Here is a 19,322-nt window from a genome sequence, read left to right on the forward strand (position 1 = left end):
CCCAGGCTCCTGGGGACAAACGCAACCCTGCCCTGGGCTCAGGACCCACCACGCATCCCCTTGCCTCAGAGCCCTCCCCACACGGAAGGCCGGAAGGAACCCCCAGAATGCAGGTGGGCATTCTTCCCCAGTAAAGGTAGGTAGGAAAAGCCTCAGGTTTGAAGCCTCTTTAATTTGTGCCTCAGAATCAGTCTGGTGCCCCTGGCATCAGGGAAGGGGATAAGAGGAACAGTTTCTCTTTGTTCTTTTCTTCCACTCCTTTTGTGTCCCTTCTGAACCTCACTGGCTGAACCAGGAGGGCCAGCCAGGGAGAGCCGGGAAGAGTGTGCTGTGGGCCCCTGCCCCTGGCAGGGTCTGTGCTTCTCTGGGTGGGCGGGGCGGGGCAGGGGAGAGCCGGGGGTTAGCACCATTGGATGAAGGGTTTTAGAGTCAGCCCCTGGGTGGGGGCAAGTGGGATGCACAACCACAGAGGGCTAGCAGCAGCCGGCGGGAAGGGGCGGGTGGTGGCGCCAGGGCACTGGGCAACCCCTCTCTGTGCAGTCTAGTGTGGGATCCAGTGCTTGCCCCAGCCCGACGTCCCCTCCCCCCCACCCCCGCGCCCGCACTTGCCAAGACAGCATGTGGGAGTCAGGCCTTGCCCAGGACTGGGGGGCCGACTTGGGCACCCTCCTTGATCACAAAAACATGTCTTGGGGAAAGGGTCTCCAACCTCTGGCCGCCCATATTGAAGCTGCGACCACCCTGAGACCTGGGAGGGGTGTAAGGGCTGGGGGAGCCGGGCACCCCGCTAAGTGCACTTGACGCTGAAATGCCGGGGTGGGGGAGGGGCTGGGCCCTTGACGTGCCGGCTTGTGTCTGGAACAAAGCAGCAACACAGCACGTGGGGAGCTCAGCTGCCCTCCAGGGGTGAAGAGCGGAAATGCAAAGGCTTCACAGGCAGTGTCCTGGAGTGGGGTCAGTGAGCAGAAAGTAGAGCGAGCCAGAAGGAGCAAGGACGCGGACACTGCTCCTCTGAGGACCGGTCTCCCACTCAGGACCGCCTGGCTTTGCCCTGGGACAGGCTGGGGGTCAGGACACAGCAAAGCAGGGGGACCCGGCCGTGCCAGCTGCCTCCAGGGCCCTGGCCCACAAAGATACCCTGCGGCCATGCCGAACCCCTCCTTGTCTGGTGTTTGGTGCGTCCCTATGCCCCTGAGGCGGTGGCTCTGGTCTCCAGCCACAGTGTGCGTGGGTCGGGGCGTGTCTCGCTCCGGGGCGGGGCTCGCATGGCAGGGCTGAAGGCCGGTCAGTGGCATTACTGCTCCGTCAGTGAGAGCCGCAGGATTCGCTCCAGTTCCTCCTCCTCCTGGCGCGCACGCCGCCGCCGCTCCTCCTGCTCCTGCGCAGACAGCTCCATGGCCAGCCGCAGCTGCTCGTCGTAGCTCCGGAACACGCAGCTACCAGGGCTAGGACTGGGCCGAGGGCTGGGAACGGCCGTAGGGGTCGCAGGCTGGCGCTGTGGCGTAGGCGGGGCGCTTTTGGGGGCAAGGAAGACACGTCTAGGGCTGCAGGCATGAAGGTCCCAGGACAGATCAGGCCTGCCACCCTCCAGTCCTGCATCGCCTCCCTGGCTCCCACCCAGCTGTAGCAGATCCCAGCCCCTACGAAACTTATCCTCCCAGCAGACAGCAGACAGCGCATGTGGGCATCTTCTAGAACCCCAGCCCTGACATCCTGCCTGGGGAGGGTCCGGAGGCCACGAGGCCTGGTCCCGATGAGGGAGGCACTTTCGGAGTACTGCTCACCCACCCAGAGTCAGGCAAGTGTACAGCAGAGACCATCCTGATTCCAGTAGGGTCCCTGGTGACGGTACCACGGTTTCTCTGGGCCAACAGGGGCTGCTCAGTGGGCAGTGTCCTCACCCACTGTGACAGAGTACTGGGGTACTCTGTGCTTGGGGCACGTAGGCATCTCCAAATCCTGGAGGACACTAACCTGTCCTGCCGGCGACCCTCGTAGGACATGGGGTGAGTGCCCGGCTTGCTGTTGGTTAGTGCCTCCCATATGGTGACCTGGAGGGAGAGGGCAGGGGCCCGTTGGCTACGGCGGCACCGCGGTCAGGTGGCCTGTTGCGTCCACGGGGCACGCACCTGGTCATACTCGCTGCCCGCCTCAAGCAGGCTCTGCTGGATGGCAAACTGCAGAAGGTCGTCATCGTCGTCGCGGGTCGCCGTCTCCCGCTGGCCGCCCAGCACACTGTACCCTCTCGGGGCCTCGAACAGGGCCGGGGAGATCTCGCATCCGCGGCAGGAGGCTGAGGGCAGACTGAGGTCAGAGTCGCTCCCCAAGAAGGGGCAGGGAGGGCTCCCGTGAGGGGCTGGTGCGAAGGGTGACTTCAGAGGGGCCAGGGCTCACTTGTGGAGCTGGAGCTGCTGACACTGGAGGAGTCGCTGCCTGGGGAAGGGGTCTCACTGCTGGGACTGCCTCGCACCGAAGGCACCGGCTCGTCACAGCCGTTGAGGTTCCCGAAGGTGATGCGGGCGTTCAGGATGTGGAAGATGGGGATTTCTGAGGATGAGGAAATTGTCAGGTGCCACCACCCCCCACACACACCTCAGCCCTGCCCTGCTGTTTTGCTCATCGAAGCCCCGCCCCACCCCACCCCTACAACAGCAGCCATGGGGAAAGGAGGCTGGGGATCTCACCAATCTTGACAGGGAAGCCGGGAGGCAGGCGCAGGGTAATGAAATCCCGGAGCTTGGCGAAAAGCGCGTTGCTGACAGCCATGAGGTCAATGATGGGGGCCACCTGCTCACACAGGGACAGGGGATGCTCCTCACACAGCCACAGCTTGGCCTTGAACCTGCCCCCCCAGGATCCCAAGGCGTGAGGGACATTGTAGAAGCAGTGGCCTCCCAGAACCTTCTGGGACCCCTGTCCCATCCTGCCCTGCCCACCCCTGCCCGGCACCAGCGAGGGACCTCACTTCTGTGTCTTGGTGGTCAGTTCCATGGGGCGGCCCATGTCACGGTTGCCAAGCTCAAAGTTGGGGTTGAAGTACTCTTCTGCGGTGATGGCAGTGGGGTTGGCTTGGCTCAGAGTCTGAGTGATCAGGGTCTGCACCACATGGGGAGGGGCCCATGAGCCCTTCTCAGTCCCTGATGCCTGGCCAGCCATTTGGTATTACAGCCCCAGAGCTGCCCCCCTGCCACTGTGGAGCCGACATGGTCTGGGCGCTGCGGGAAAGAGGTCCACAGGCCATGCTAAGCAGGACACCTCCCAGGCCTTCCCCTGAGCCATATCCATGCCCCTCCACCAAGGGGCACCCCTGGAGCACACTCACCCCATTTTGGGGGCCCCCATGCTGCTCAGCAATTCCCAGGAAGGACTGCAGGGGTGTCTTGCAACCTATGAGAAATGTGCCGTCTCAGAGGACGTTGCAGCCCTCAGAAGCGACAGCACCCAAGACCTAGGGAGGACACTGGGTCCTGGGCGGCAGGGGGACTGTTTACCCACACCGTACATCCAGGCACCGTCATCCGACAGTGACCAAGGACACCAGAGGCAGGGCTAGGGCTGCCAGAAGTACAGCTGGGAGAAAACACAGACCTGGGGCTCAGGAGAAACTTCCAAAAGTGTCACTCTCCAGGTTCACGACAGTGGACAAAAAAGATCTGCTTTTGGTGAGCAGTTCTGGGGTACGCGCGCGTGTTTTCTTTCAGGCACTTCCATGTTCACTCGTTCTCCCGTGAGGTGGGAAGTGGATCTCTCCACTTCAGACAGACTGAACGACGCCCAGAAGTCAGGTGTAGTGTCAGCGGGCACGGAGAATCAGTGCAGGGGCCCCCGGCTTTCTGCCTAGAGTGTCTCACTAGAGTGGCCATCAAAAAGCGTGCATGGCACTTCTCTTGCTTCCCAAATCCAGTGCAGACATTAGTAATCAATTCCTTCCCATTGAGCCCAAATTCTGCTTTACAGTCACCTTGGCAACATGCTGGGCAGCCACTACCAGCTTTTAGGACTGGGCACTTGAAAACGGCTTGTCCACATAAACTACCCTGGTTTCTGCTGGGATGTCAGAGGGAATACTGCTGGAGGCGCTCAGGTGGCAGCTGGTTCCTCACACCTCCCCCCCCATGTGCCACTGCCTCATTACCTTTGACCTTGCCCTTGTGCTGTTCTGAAAGATGCTCTGTCCGTGTCCGGGTGATGAGTTCCACATTGGATGCCCCATATACCTGGGGAAAGATGAAGAATGGGCTCAAGGACACCTCTGGTAACCCTGCCCCACCAAGGGCTTTCCGAGTAGTTCCTGCAAGAAAGGGTCCGGGGCAGGGGAGGAGAAGCTGTTTGCTCGAATCCCCGGGCCTCTGGGCAAGTGAACACATGAAGTCATTCATTCCTATTCCCTCAACAAACATTCTGTGAGCAGCCTTTACACGCCAGGCACTGAGGCAGGCGTCAGCGCTACAGTGGCGAACAAGCCCGTCCAGACATGGCCCCTAACCTCCGGAGGCTCACGCTTTAGTTGAGGAGACAAGAAAGCGGACAGTTACAACAGAGTGCGCTGGGTACGCGCTCTGCTGTGGGGAGCACGGGGCTGCGGGAACAAAACACACACGCTGACCCGGCCTGCAGAACCAGGGAAACCTTCAGGAGGAAGCAATCCAAACCCTGCGGCACCTGGTAGTCCCTTCATTCAGCAGGGGCCCCTGGTGGGTGCGTGGGGGCCCCGGAGCAACCCACCCAGTCTTCTCAAGGGTGTAGGCCTGGCTGTGGGGTTAGGCAGCCAGGGTCTGAACCTCAGCGGTCACTTAGTGTTGTGCAACCTCGTGTGGGTCATCCAACCACCCCAAGCCTCCATTTTGTCCTAATAAAATGGGCCCATATCCTACTTCACAGAGTTGCTGTGAGTAGTCAATGGATACCGTGGAAAGGGTTCAAAAAACATCTGTAAAATGGGAATAATAATAGTACCAACCCGAAAGAGTTGTTCTGAGCACGTGTGTGTCTGTGTGATGTATACATGTATATACATGTGTGCATGTGTATGTATGTATGTATACATATAAAATGTCAGACCAGTGACTTGAACATGAATATAGTAAGTGCTCAATAAATCTGGCCATTCTCATCAGTTGCCTCTTAGTCTAGCGCCCTTCCCTCAGTGCTGCATGGCCCCTGCACCTCCAAGGCTGAGAGAGTGGTCATCAGGAAACCCCGGCCCGGCTCCCTATGGGCAGGAGTGTGGTGGGGTCTGGTACCAGGGAGCTATGGCCTCACCTTGGCTTCATACCCATTCACCATTTCGGTCTTCTCACTGCGCCAGCCCAGGATGCCTGTCTTGTTCCTGAGGAAGCAGAGGGGTCCAGGTGAGGGGCCAGCCCACGGGTTTGCTCCAGGCCATCGAGGCCATGCCCGCTCACCTCTCAAAGGAGATGTTCTTGGTATCCAGCTGTGTGGTGACGACAGGTGCAGTAAGCCGGCTCAGCACCTGCTCTTCGGTGGGCTGGGCAGCAGCCAGCAGCAGCTCACGGTCCTGCCCGGCCAGCGCCAGGGTCTCCGTGTACACTACCCGGCGGTCATGGTCAATCTCCATGACCACGGCGCTTGTGTCTGCCAGCCAGGGAACAGCATGGAGGTCAGGGGTGGCATGGAGCTGTCTCACACCTCCCCACCCCACCCCACCTCCCACCTGCCTGACCTTGGCCCCTGAAGACGAAGCTGCGGTTCCCTCGCTGCCACGTCATATGGTCAAAGCCCAGGAGTGTGGTGTCCACCCGCAAGTTCTGCCCACTCTTCCACACTTTGTAGGTGTCACTAGGGCAGATCTTGGACACCAGGGGCACTAGGTGGAACGGAAGGTCAGTGGTGGCTTGGATTCTTGGATTCGCCTGACCCACCCAACCTGGACCGCCCCAGGGCATGGGGCTCAGGGGTGTGGCCAGGAAAGGGTAAGGGACTGGTAGGAGATAAGGGGTTCCCCCAACTCTCCCCATCTGTTAATTCATTCATTCAGCCTTTCGCCCAATCTTCCAACAAATGTTTATTAAACACCTACTGTGTGCCAGGCACTACTCCCATCACTGGGGATACACTGAACAAGACAGAACCCTCCCCTCCTTGAGCTTACCTTCGAGCAAGGAGCGACAGTTCACAAACAAATGAGCACATCATTACAAAGTGAAGGAAATAATAGCAACGGAACTGAGACAGTGTCTGAGGCAGTGCGTAAAGGCCTCGCGGGTGGCACTGAGCTGAGAACTGAACGATGAGGAGCCACAGTGAGAGCAATGGGAAGGAAGAGTGCGCTAGGCAGGGGAGCAACAAGCTCAAAAGCCCTGAGGTCCAGAGAGGCCCACGTCAGCCCTCTTACCCCAGCTAGTGAATTCCCATTTCATCTCCACGTAGAAGTCCTGGGCCTGGAGGATGACAAGGAGAGTGGCTAAGTCTGCGCTACAGACAGGGTTCAAGGGCAATGGTGGGGAGGCCGGGAGGCTGGCCCTCACCTTGCGCAGCTTCTCCAGGAGCACGGGGATGCCCGCCAGACGCTTCACCACCCGCTGGTAGTCCCGGTACCGCAGCACCAGCTGTACCAGCTCCAGGTCCCGGGTACTCACAGCCTCCTGAAGCACTGGGGGAGGCAGAGGCAATGTCACAGGGCAGGTGAGGAGAAGATGCTGCGGAAACCCTGGCTGTGGGGCTGGGGTGAGCGGGGGTGCCCACCTGTCCAGCCGCTGCGATTCTCCCTGCCCACGTCCGCACCATGTGCCAGGAGCACACGGGCACACTCGAGGTGCCCCAGTGTGGTGGCCAGGTGCAGGGGAGTCCGCCCACGGGGATCCAGCTGCTCGATGTCCACCTGGAGAAGGAGGTGAAGACACAGCCCCGGTCACTGCTGCAGCAGCCCGTTGAGCCCACTAGCCTCTGAGCAGGCGGCAACCACCGTGCTGCCCGGCTTTGCCCATCTCACAAGGCCACGGAAAGAACAGACAATTAGCTGGGGTCGAGTGAGTGGAGAGGGGCTTGTGGGGCAGGGCAGGACATAACTGAGAAAGGGAGGGCCTTCCTCCTTCCCTGTTCACCTAGGCCCCCTGACTGGGGCTCCTCTGCCATGGCCCAGTGAGCTGCCTACAAAGAATAAGCCTGGGGCTGGCAGGTGGTCTAGAGAGGCCAATGACCAAGGAGGGCAGCTGGGAAAGGACCTGTCCCAGGGGTCCAGGACCCCCTTTAGCAAGGGCCACCAGCTTAGATTATTGACATTATCCCTCAGTGAGATCTAGCAAACAGTTGTGGTAAGGCATTATAGGAATGAGAGAGTATGTTCACAGTCCAACTCCAAACCCACGTCCTGTACTTGTGTGACACTATGTACTAACATTTTAAGCCCTGGCTGGTGTGGCTCAGTGGATTGAGTGCCAGTCTGGGAATCAAAGGGTCACAGGTTCGATTCCCACTCAGGGCACATGTCTGTGCTGCAGGCGAGGCCAGGTCCCCAGTTGGAAGTGCATAAGAGGCAGCCACACACTGATGTTTCTCTCCCTCCTTTCCCCTCAAAAATAAATAAATAAATAACATCTAAAAAAACCATTTTAAATAATCCTGTTATTGTTTTGTGAATAGCACAATTATATTGCATGATATTTTTGTTGGGTGATAAAAGCATATTTTGTTAAACATAAACATTTATATTTCAGGAGTCTAGGACTTCTAGTTAAGTACAGTGAACTGACCACATGCATGTCACTCCTCTCCTTCCCAAAACTTTATTAAAATGCCATTAAAAGACTTCTGCTACAGCCATGATGAGGTAACCGAAATTACCCTCCCACCCGACACAGAAAACTGTTTCTTTAAAATATGTAAAATAATTTTTTCAGACATTGGACAACAAGGACTGTGATCCTTGAAGTAAGAGAAATAAACAAGGTGGGCCCTGAGATCTCCTGGGTTTCTACTGGGAGAAAGATTCCAGGCTGCAGTTCCGGGAAGGGGGTCCCCAGCAGAGCACGGGGACCTCACCCCGGAGTGGAGGAGACGGAGACAGGCGTTCAGGGAAGCCGATGGGGCTGGCAGCTGCGGGACAGAGTTCTGGGAAGGAGGAAGCTCTGCCACAGTGAGCTCCAGGGATCTGCATGGGGTCCCTTTGAGTCTTCGCTGAATACTTCGTGTGGGGAGAGTGAAACTTTATAGGACCAGGCAGAAAAGGGGCAATAAGCTGGTAAATTCTCAGAGCTCCCCCAGGGCAGGGAGACAATCAGCACCAACTTGCTAGAGAGACCTTATTGTTTACCCAGGGAGGGAGACCCAAGAAGCCTTATGCCTTACTCAGTAGTAAGGCTAAACTATCCCTGCAGAAAAAGCTCAGCCAATCAAATAAAAATTAAAAATAAGCTTAAAAGGATCAAACTGATTTGCCAGTAACTTAACTTAGTCTGCCAGAAGAAAGTCTAACAGGAAGACCACAAAATCCACATGTTTAACATCATAGTATTTAAAATGTCTTACATCCAGTTACAAATTGCTAGATAGGCAAGGAAGTAAGAAAATATGACCCATAATTAAGAGAAAAATGACTTAATAGAAACATATACAGAAATAACAAAGATGATGAGCCCTGGCTGGTGTGGCTCAGTGGACTGAGTGCTGGCCTGTGAACCAAAGGGTCGCTGGTTTGATTCCCAGTCAGAGCACATGCCTGGGTTGCGGGCCAGGTCCCCAGTGGGGGAATGTGAGAGGCAACTGGTGGATGTACCTCTCGCACATCAATATTTCTCTCCCTCTCTTTTTCTTTCCCTTCCCCTCTCTCTGAAAATAAATAAATAAATAAATTTAAAAAATAAAGATGATGAATTACTCATTATATGCAAGAATTTAAAGAAAAACATGAACACAATATATGTGAGGAGAGAAATGGGAGACAAGTACAATATCTGGAATAAAAATTTCAGCAGGTTAAAAATTCACTGGGTAAAATTAACAGTAGATTAGATACTACAGAATAAAAAATCAGTGAACTTGAAGACACAGCAATAGAACTATACAAACTAAAGCACAGAGGAAAAAAAAAGTACTGAAAAACATCCCAAGAGCCTCAGCAATCTGCAAGGTACTATCAGGCATTCTAACATATGTGTGATTGGAGTCTCAAAGGATAGGATAAGGAATGCAGTAAATAAGGCAAATTTAAAGAAATTATCACCAAAATTTTCCAAATTTGATTTTTAAAATACTATAGTGTGTTGAAGGGTGGTGCACTCCCCCCAAAATATATATGTCTACATCCTAACCCCCACAACCTATGAATGTGAGCTTATTCAGAAAAAGGGTCCTTGCAGAATAATTAAGTTAAAGATCTCGGGACAAAATCAGCCTGGACTGTCCATTCAGGCCCCAGCTGCAACGACACGCCTCTGTGACACACACAGAGCGAAGACACACAGAGAGCTGATGTCCCGCGTGCAGAGGCAGAGACTGGAGCGATGCAGCCACAAGCCAAGCGATACTTAGAGCTATGAGAAGCTGGAAGAGGAAGAATCCGCCCAGAGAGCTCTTGAAAGGAGAGGGATCCTGGCTGACACCTTCAGTTTGAATTTCCAACCCCCGATATTATGAGAGAATAAATTTTTGTTTTAACCCAAAGAGCCTGTGATAATTTGTTGTGGAAACTAACACAATGATAAATCCACAGAATCAAGAAACTGAATGAATACCAAAAATAAACATCAAGAAAACTACACCCCACAAAAGAAAAAAAAGAAAAGAAGGAAGAAAGAAAACTACACCAAAGCCCATCAAAATCAAATGCTGAAAACTGGTGACAAAAAGGAAATCTTAAAAGCACTTTGAAAAATGAGACACACTATATAGGGAAGAACAAACATAGGGAATATTACATAGTTCTCACCAGAAACCATGCAAGTGAGAAGACAACAGCACAAAATCTTTAAAGTCTTAGGGGGGAAAAATGTCAAACGAGAATTCGATATCCTGTAAAAAGAAATCCCTCACCTGGCTGGTGTAGCTCAGTAGATTGAGCGTAGTCCTGCAAACCAAAAGGTTGCAGGTTCAATTCCTAGTCAGGACACATGCCTGGGTTGCGGGCCAGGTCCCCAGTGGGGGGCTCATGAGAGGCAACCACACATTGATGCTTCTCTCTCCCCCTCTCTTTGTCCTTCCCTTCCCCTCTCTCTAAAATAAATAAATAAATAAAATCTTAAAAAAAAATCCTTAAAAAATAAAAGGGAAATAGTTTTATAGACAAACAAAAGCTAAGAGAATTTACCATCAGAAGACATTCAAGAAATGTTACAGAGCCCTGGCTGGTGTAGCTCAGTGGATTGAGCACGGGGCTGCGAACCAAGGTGTCACAGGTTCAATTCCCAGTCAGGTCACATGCCTGGGTTGCAGGCCATGGCTCCCAGCAACCACACATTGATGTTTGTCTCCCTTTCTCTTTCTCCTTCTCTTCCCTCTCTAAAAATAAATAAATAAAATCTTAAAAAAAAAAAAGAAATGTTACAGAAAGCTGTTCAGTGGAAGGGAAACGATACCAGATGGAAACTTAGATCTACACAAAGAAACGAGGAGTGTGCCCCAAATGGTAAATTTGTGACTGACTATAAGACTGTCAATAAAATATTTAAAACCCACAAGAATAAAGAGAAGAGATGTCAGCAGGTAAGAAATTTCAACACAGATTCCCAACATGGAAAGCGGCTTGGGCATCACTGACTTAGGGGAGCAGAGGGTAGCATGCCAAGTGTTCACAGAGGGAATCCCAGGGAGCGGCAAGCCAGATCACCCCCCTGGCACTCTTACAAGGTGCAGAACATGAGGGCAGTGGAAAAAGCAGAGTTGGGAGTGAGGCTCAGAGGTGAATTCCTGGGATGCTGGTTAAAATTCAAAACCCCCGGATCCTTCTCCAATCTTGTAATGATGGGAGATGCCCCCCTTCCCCTCCACAGGATGCCAAGGGTTTATTCTCTGTAGACACTGAGCCTGAGATGCACTGGACTCAGAAGCATTGGCCTGAGGATGAGGTCATGGGGCTGGAAACCCGGGAGCAGTGAAAGTGCAGTCCCTTCTCTGCCTCAGACCCTGACCCAGCGGCAGCCAGACAGCCCCATCCACCCTTAGCAGGAGTCTGGAGAAACCACAGGCACCGAAGACCTCTGGGTATAGAGCGTTGGGAATCCCACAGTAAGCAGGCCCGCTTGCCACCCAATCACCCGACAGCAGCACCCACACGCTGTAAGCTCCACAGCCCCTTCTTAAACTCGCCCCCTGGCCAGGGACCACTGGATGTTTGAGGACAGCTGCCAACGTAAAAGAGACCAAAAAATGCAGGTGGATTCTAAAAACCCAGAGGAAACTCAGTGAATGTAGGAGACAGAAGAAACTTTTTTGGAGGAAAACAGTAATTTACATCTTCGGAAAAATATGAAAGGCTAGCTGCAGTCACGAAACCGAAAGGGGCATCCAACCTCCCGCTACTTCCCTTCCCTCTGCTTCCTCCACCGCAGCCGTTCCAGGGCAGCGGCACCTGCCCAAGGGGACAGCGCCTCGCCCACTCCCTTTTCAGGTGAAAAGCTGCGGAACTGTCTTTATCGCTTCCTTTTCCCTCAGCTTCCAACCCAATCCACCAGCAAAACCTGACCTTACAGGCTCTGCCTTCCAAACAGGTGCAGGGTCCCCTCAGGCTTCATCACCTCGGGCTTCAGCCCTGGCACAGGTGCCCCGCCTCCCACCTGGTGGTCTCTTCACTCCTCTCCTGGCCCCTGCACCTGCCCCCTTCCCGTGAACTGTCCCCCAGGTCCTTTGGCTCCAAACCTGCCCGTGGCTTCCCATCCATAAGCCCCAAATGTCTCCTGGAGCTCAGGTGCTGTCCCGCTTCTCCTCCAGACGCCCCTCCCACACACCGGCCTTCCCTGCAGCCGTCTCGTCTCCTCAGAGTGCCCTAGGCAGCCACTTCAGCAGGCTGCTGCTCAAATGTCACCTCCTTAGGAAGCCTGCCCTGACAACCCAGCTTAAATGACAGGCACTATTTATCTAGTGATCGCCTCTTACCCTGCATTAGTTCTCTTTCAACATTAAGTCCCTGGTTTGTTTTTTCACTGCCTCCCTGACCAGGACTGCCAGCCCCACACAGGGCGGGTCCCTCGCTGCGGTGTGCAGTGCCGGGTTCCGCAGCCCCTGGACAGCACCTGGCACTAACTGGTGCTTAGTAAACATTTGTTAAACAAATGTATAGATGACTGTATTTAAAGGACACGGGGAGGGGAAGGCAATACAGTGTAAAACCGACAAACCACAAAACAGCGTGGAAGTATGTTGCTTTGCTGTTATGGAGGCAAATAACAAAGCAGCCTAAAGAATTCGAAGAAGTTGCCCCTGGGGCACGAGATGAGGTGGGGAGAGGTGTGGCCAGGACCGCTGCTCTTCACTGTGAGCCTTCTAGAGACAGCTAAATATTTTAAAATGTGTAAATTCCTTTATCAAAAATAAAGCATTTTGAATCACTTAAATTATTTATATAATTTTTATAACCCTGTGTTGGCATTTCTTCATGTTTAAATATTAAACATAAAGAGCCTCATGTTAAAAAATTAAGCCTCAAAATTTTAAAAAAAAGTGTACCTGGCCTCTGCGGCCCACCTGCTGCTCCTCCACGCGGGCTCCCACAAAGGAGGGGGCACTAGTTAGCTCTGCCCGTCATGGTTTGGGCTGGGCCCCTCAGGGTCCTGCCCTGGGTGAGGTCCTGAGCCCTGGGTGGGAGTGGTAGAGGACCCACACACCCGGAGCCAGAGCGGGCTGGGCCAGCAGGATGCCTTCCCACGGGGCTGCCGCTGAACCATCCCACCAGCCCAGCCCCAGCTGCCACTGCTAACAAGGCCCTAGGGAGCTGGCAGGGCACCCTTCCCGCCCCAGGGCTCCAGATGCTACCTGTCACCCGTCCCCTCAGGGGCCTCAGCTCCAGGCCCCAGAGAGAGGCTGGCACTGCCCGAAAGGCAGGGGTTCCCTCCCCACCCCCACCCATCAACAGCTCTACCCACAACCCTCCTCAGGGACTCCAGGGCACACCTGTTTGCCAGGGCCAACATGGGGCATGCTTACACCCAGCCAGGCCCCAAAGAAGCTCCCTGGTCTGCCCAAAGCAGGGCCTGCAGTGGAAGTGGCGCCTTGCCCCGGCCCCAGGTGGGAGAATTCATTAATTTCCTCAGCACAGGCCTGCAGCTATTTAATTGCTGGAATGAAAAGGTTTCCCATGAAACCCAACACCTAGCCCTCCCCACTAAGAGAATGGAAACTGCAACCCAGCAGGCCTCAGCTGGAGTCAAAAACAGGGGTCCTTCAGCTTAAGAGCTGGGGCTCCCTGAGTGACCCCTGCTTCCACTCAGGCACACACCTGCAAGCACACACACACACACACACCATAAGGATACACACTCATACTCCTGCTACCTCCACACTCACAGTGCATGTGCAACCAAAGTGTGCAAGCACATGTGTGCCCAGCTGCCCTCTGGCTCTGCAGGTGTCTGTGCACATGTGTAACTCACGTGACGGTTGCCAGCACATTTGCACATGCACACCCCTCACACCCACATCCACTAGCAGAGTATGTTTTCAAACTTATTTAGCATTAGCAGAACCCTTTTGTTAGGTGAAAACTTGCAAGGACACAGCAGATGTACAGACTAAACATGGGTGCTGGAGAAGAAAGGAGGGGGGCCCAGAGCTCGAGGCCTTGCCAGCTCAGCCTTTGTCTCTCCTCCAGCCCCAGGGGGATAGCAGGAGTCTGCTGTAGTCACTATTTCTCAGTCCTCTCACCTGGCCAGGAGGTGTAGGGACAGGTATGCCTGAGTCATTCAAGGGGGAAGGAGGCAGAATGCTTCCTCAAGAGGAGTTAAGCGGGTGGGGGTGGCACCTGCTGACTCTCACTCCACCCTGCCTCCTCCCTCCTGTCCCACGCATTCCCTCCCCTCAACCCAGACACATTGATTTTTGGTTTCCGAGGTTTGTGGCTCCCTCCCCTGAGCTTCCCAACTCACCAGCTGTGGTGACAGCCCACACCCGAACAGCTTACTTTATGGGGGGCTGAAATCACAGGTGCTCTTAAACACAACAGGTACCTTGGGTGGGGTAGCCTCTGTCTGAGTATCCAGGGGCCACAAATCCCATTTTGCTGCCTCTAGGCCAGAGGGATGAACTGGGGAAAGCAGGAAGGAAGTCCATGGTGGAGGCAGCCCCAGGAAGAAGGATGTTGCCCTAGGACCACAGCCTGGCCCCCTCCAGAGAGCCTGTGGCCAGAGGTAAGATCCTGCTCCCCTGGCCCTCCCACAGGGAGCAATACAATCTAACCTCTACCTCTCACCAGAGACTTGTGAGGGAACACCAGAGACCTGTGACTCCAGAACCAGGGCCACGGCCAGCTGGCTGTGCCAACTCAGGGCTTTGCCCGCCAAGAGGGAGCTGGCGCACCCGCTGGTCTGCAACCCCAGTCCCTTCCCAACCTGGCAGAGCATATGCAAGGCAGAAGACAGGACCCAGCAAGCACATACTGCTGGGTGCTAGCTAAAAGGGGTCATGGACCCTCCCTTCACCAAAAAAAAACACCCACTCAGCACCTCCCATCTCCCTACCACTCCCAGCTTCCAGCCCCCAAAAGAGCTGAGGGGGGGACTGAGCAGAACCCATGAACCTGCTCTGAAGCCCGCCATGCCATCCCCTCCCTGGGCAGACAGCATTGCTAAGCTTGCCCATAGGAGGGCCTCTGTGGGGCTTTCTTGGAGTGAAGAAGAGGCAGCTGTGCCAAGTGAAGACCAGGGAAACCCAGATAGAGGAAAGCCTGGCTGCTTTCTTTGATAGTTGGTGCCAGGAGAACCAGAGGTCAGGGCCCCTCCCCAAGCTGGAATCCCAGGGGTCTATGATGGTTTTATGAAGTTAGGTGGCTACCCCCAGGTCTATGCCCTGCAGGAAATGCCTGGGTTGGGCACCGTTGGCTCTCCCTGAGAGCCCGAGACCTGGGGACTGAGCAGTGCATATTTGGATGCACATGTCATTCTAGGTCAGTCCTGGAGTGAAGATACAGCCAGGGGCTGCTCCCGCCCAGACTGTCTGGCACTCTCCTTCCTGGTGTGCCCAGAGTGCACTGGAGAGCACTGGCCTGATTCCTTTGTGGTTGGACAAGGGTTAACTTCCACCAGTGCCCTATATTCCCCCTGGCCTGGATCAGGGCACTCGGTGTCCATTTCAAGGAGACACTAACTCACCCTGGTAGGTGGGGGTGGGGCAGTGGGAGAGTGGGATGGGTGAACCTGGTGCTGGTTTCTGTGGCAGCCCGAGGGGAGGAAAAGAGGAACACACTTAGCAGCCCCAAACCACCCCTACCTGCAGCAGGCTCGCCACCCAACCTCACCCCAGTAGGATGACTGCTGACCTGAGCCCAGCACGTCAGAGAGGCCCAGGTGAAATGCCTTTTCTTCTAGGGCACTTTGCCTCTGTCCAATCTCTTCAAGAAGACCACCAAGCCTCCAGCAAAGGAGTGTGACTGAGGCACTCAGCTATTAGCCCTCCAACAGCCCTTCAGTCCGCCACCATCCCACCAGGAAGTCCCTCTCAGAGGAGCCTTAAATCCTTCCAACTGTTGGAAGGATTTAAGGCTTCTCTACCTCTATCAGAGACTTTCTTCTTTTGCCCTCAGGGGACAAAAGCAGAGAAGAGCTGGAAGAGCCTGCACTGTCTGCGTCTCCGCACCCTGCACACTACACTGTATTTCCTCGTTCACTCTCGCATCACCACAGCGGGGGTCTCCTTGAGGGCAGGGACCGTTCACCGCTGCTCCTCCGGACCTACCACTTGGAGCTCATTCCCCGTACGAGGCCTCCCTGGCTGAAATCCACTTCCTCGATGATGGACAAATAAAGACACAGTCTGAGAAGCAATGTGGAACTTCCTGTGTAAGCAGAGGCAGAATGGAAGTGGACACCCCAACCAGCCCAGAGGCTTGGAGGCTCAAGTCACCCCAACATTTCCTGGGACTGCTCTGCAGAGACGGCGCTGTGCTGGCCTGGGGCACTCAGTGGTAGACTTCAGGGACACACCTCGACCCTCACCCGGTTCACTGTCTGGTGACGTTCTCCTCTTCCCTTGGGAAGCAGGCAGCTGTTCAGACTAAACTTACTGTGACTCAGGAAGTGGTGCTCAAAGGGGGCAAATCCTGAGTGAACCACTCCCAGCTCGTGGCCCCAGAGGTCTTACACCCCAGCCAAGTCTGCAGGCTTCCACCTGAGGCAACCCAGGACAGGCTGGGCCCATTTCTGGCTCCTGCTTTCCCACCCTGGAGAGTGAATTGCCCATGCCATAAGTGCCTACCTGTGGCCTGAGGGCCAAGGGCAGAGTTTGCAACTACCTGTGACCTGTGCCTGCCTTGGTCCTAAAGAGTAGCCAGGAGACCCCATCTTCTTGGAGGTCCCTTATCCAGCCAAAGCTGGTTGACCCGTCCATTCTCACTGACTAGCAGGAGCCAGCGAGCCTTCTGCGTGTGCAGAACCTCAGATCTTTCCTGTGGCCAGTGGCTCCTAGCTTCTTCAGAGCCTAGAAGCCTGGCCGAACACCAGAGGACATGGGAGCGCCTTTCAGCACCTGGACAAGGCCCTCGGGGCTTCCCCAAGAGGGTCTCTCTTTCTCCACTCCCCAATCCCAAGCTGGGTCTGGGGTCTGTGGAATCCTGGGGCTCTGCCCAGTCTGAGAAAATAGAAGCACTCACAGTGAGGGCAGAGGGCACTGGGTGGGGCTGGGATGCCTGGGAATGTCACACAGCCTATTCTCTGACCCGTGACTTGTGACACCCCCCCCCCTTCTTTCCACTCAGGCCTTGCCCACCTCCGCACACTCACCCGGGAGGTGTCACTCGGCTGAGTGGGGCGGACTCTCCCACCACACAGAACACAGACGGAGCCGGCAGCCCCTCCCCAAAGCCCTCACTGCCCCGACGAGCAGGAACGCAGTGGTCCTCTGCCCCAATCTGAGAGGGTCTGGGACACGTGTGGGCGCCCGTCCCGGCAGAGGGGAGGGGGCGGGGGCCGCTCCCATCACCCTCTCCCGGTCAACAAGCAACACAAACGCCGCGGCTCGAACAAAGAAGAGCTGCAAACTCGCTGGGGAGGCGGGACAACCCATGCCGCGCCCCCTCCCCAAGCCGAGCAGGCGTGCCCTGCCGTAGGGTCCCCGCGGCGCCCCGACGGCGCTCTTACCTGGCCGGCGCGGACCTCTTTCTCCAGCTCGCGGTGACGGTTGTGCCACACCAGGTAGTGCAGCGGGTACTTGCCCTCCGGCCCCTTCCTAGCGGAGGCGTTGGCGGGGATCATCGCCTGCTCCTCATGCCGGGGCCGCGGCGCCCGGCCCGGGAGGAGGGACGGCGCCGGAGCCCGGGCCAGAGGCCGTGGGGCAGGGAGCCGGCGCTGTCTGCTCCCGAGGCTGCAGCTCGGGCATGTGCGAGCGGCGCCGGCGGGCGGGGGCGGCGCGCCCGGCGCCAGGCGAGCGGCGCGGGCCGCGGGCGTCCTCGTGAGGCGGCGACGGCGGGCGACGCGAAGAGGCCCCCACCCGACCGGAGAGGACGCGGGCACTCGGTGGCGCGCCTCGCCTCCCACACCCCCGCACACAAAGACGCCGCTCGACTGAAGGAGCAGGCGCCCGCAGCGGGCGCGGGGGCGCACGGGGCGCGGAGCCCCGGAGACGCCGCCGCCACCGCAGGGACGCGCTCCCGCAGCCCCTGGCTTCCCGCAGCCGCATACCCCGGCCCTCAGCCCGAGCTGCCGGCGAGGGATGCGGGGATGCAGGAAAGAGAGGAGGGGACCCGAGTGCCCGAGGCAGAGCCTGTTATAACTCGGCCCCGCAGCATTATGGGGCTTGTAGTCCACCTCGTGCAAATGGGGGTGGCGAGGGGCCGGAGGATGTCCCGCACTGGCACCCTCATCCCGTGAAAGCGTGGGGGAGGGAATCGAGCCTGACAGAGACGGAGGCAGCGTCCTGACGCCAGGTGGGCTGGGACACAACCCCACCCAGTAGCGTTTTGCTTTTTGCTGGGGAAGGAAGGGGTACGGGCCTCGCTTCAGCATTGGGGGAAGTGGGAAGGTGTGGCCTTCAGGATTGAATTTGGGTCCCAGTGGAACGAGAGAAGACATCCACATTCCCAGAAGAGTGACTGATGGGGGACTCCTGAGAAAGGTGAGGGACATTAGTACTAAGGGTTATTGGAGCAACCAGGGGTCTGGCGCCTGAATTATTACGTAGGAGTTTTCCCTGCCTGTTATAAAATTAAACTCCATCTTCCACACTTGACATTGGAAAGAGAATGTCCACTTAGACTGAGCGGACAGTCGCCCTTCATCATATACTGTCCTCTGCAAGGATCAGAGTGGGGCTGGGCAGAGAAAGCAGCAGGTGGCAACTCCCAACCTCCACCCCCGTGTGATCCCCTTAGGAGGGGAAGTGACTGATTTCAGAGACTATTTCCTTCCTAAATAACTCCAGGGCAGAAAGATCCTTCCTGAAGGGTCCCTGCAGATGCTGTGGTAAAAATGGATTTGGTCTCTATAACCACCATTGTAAGGGCAGGAAGGACCTAGAAGCTTGGTCCAGCCCACGGAGGGAAGAGGGACTGGGATGTTAGCAAGATCTGAGTTAGAATCCCTCCTTATTAATTGACTGACTTTAAGAAAATTTGTTAAATTTTCTGGCTTCTGAGACCACTCACCTCTAAAATGAGGCTGGAAACTACCTCCTAGAACTAGCTAAGGGTAGCAACTACCCTGAGAACGGCGCAGCCCTCTGCCAACTAGGTGGACAGACAGGTGGTGGGGACCAGGCATAATGCCTTGATGAGCCCACCTTACAAGATCGGAATAAGGAATTCCACACCAGCCCTACTTAGAACAATATAAGAAGTGTTTGTGTGGGAAGTGCTAGCAAAAGCTTGCAAACTCTCCGCTCCTCTCTCTGGCTTCTTTGTGTGGTCTGCTTTCCTCTACACACCCTGCGGTGGTGCCAGGCCCGGGAAGGCTGAGGGATGAGTGTACGGCCTCGCCCCTTTCTCCAGCCTGGGAGGAGCCAGTTGGCGTCTTTGGCAGCCGGGGACCTTTGCCTACCTCTGCCACGAGGGGTCAGCAGAGTGTCGTGGTTACATCTCGAGTTGAGGAGGGGGCTGGTGAGGGAAAGGGACCGGTAGGAGTGGCCGGAAGAATGCCTGTAGATTTCCTTATTAAATTGTCTTTAGAACCTTGTGTGTGATTTCTCTTTAACTGTTCTGTTTCCTGAGGTGGCAACATCTCCAAAGAGAA

The 19,322-nt window shown here is 55.7% G+C and overlaps 1 protein-coding gene across 2 annotated transcripts; it reads right to left on the minus strand.

The window, feature by feature from the left end:
* Nucleotides 1-152: 152 nt before the first annotated feature.
* Nucleotides 153-19,236, minus strand: ANKRD13B (ankyrin repeat domain 13B). Of its 2 annotated transcripts, none has more exons than XM_036033307.1 (15): nt 17,238-19,236; nt 6,706-6,841; nt 6,489-6,613; nt 6,356-6,401; nt 5,684-5,827; nt 5,406-5,595; nt 5,263-5,329; nt 4,136-4,217; nt 3,323-3,387; nt 2,966-3,096; nt 2,685-2,842; nt 2,395-2,547; nt 2,130-2,293; nt 1,975-2,051; nt 153-1,517 (listed from the first exon to the last, which is right to left on the minus strand). In XM_036033307.1, the coding sequence occupies exons 1-15, from the start codon at nt 18,219-18,221 to the stop codon at nt 1,295-1,297; spliced, it is 2,745 nt and encodes a 914-aa protein (XP_035889200.1). In that variant the 5' UTR covers nt 18,222-19,236; the 3' UTR covers nt 153-1,294. The 2 variants fall into 2 exon arrangements, with proteins under 2 accessions (XP_035889200.1, XP_028376973.2); XM_028521172.2 differs by having other exon boundaries at nt 153-1,514; nt 17,238-19,234.
* Between the last annotated feature and the right edge of the window lie 86 nt (nt 19,237-19,322).

Source organism: Phyllostomus discolor, chromosome 8 (genome assembly GCF_004126475.2).
Source record: "Phyllostomus discolor isolate MPI-MPIP mPhyDis1 chromosome 8, mPhyDis1.pri.v3, whole genome shotgun sequence".
NCBI lineage: Eukaryota > Metazoa > Chordata > Mammalia > Chiroptera > Phyllostomidae > Phyllostomus > Phyllostomus discolor.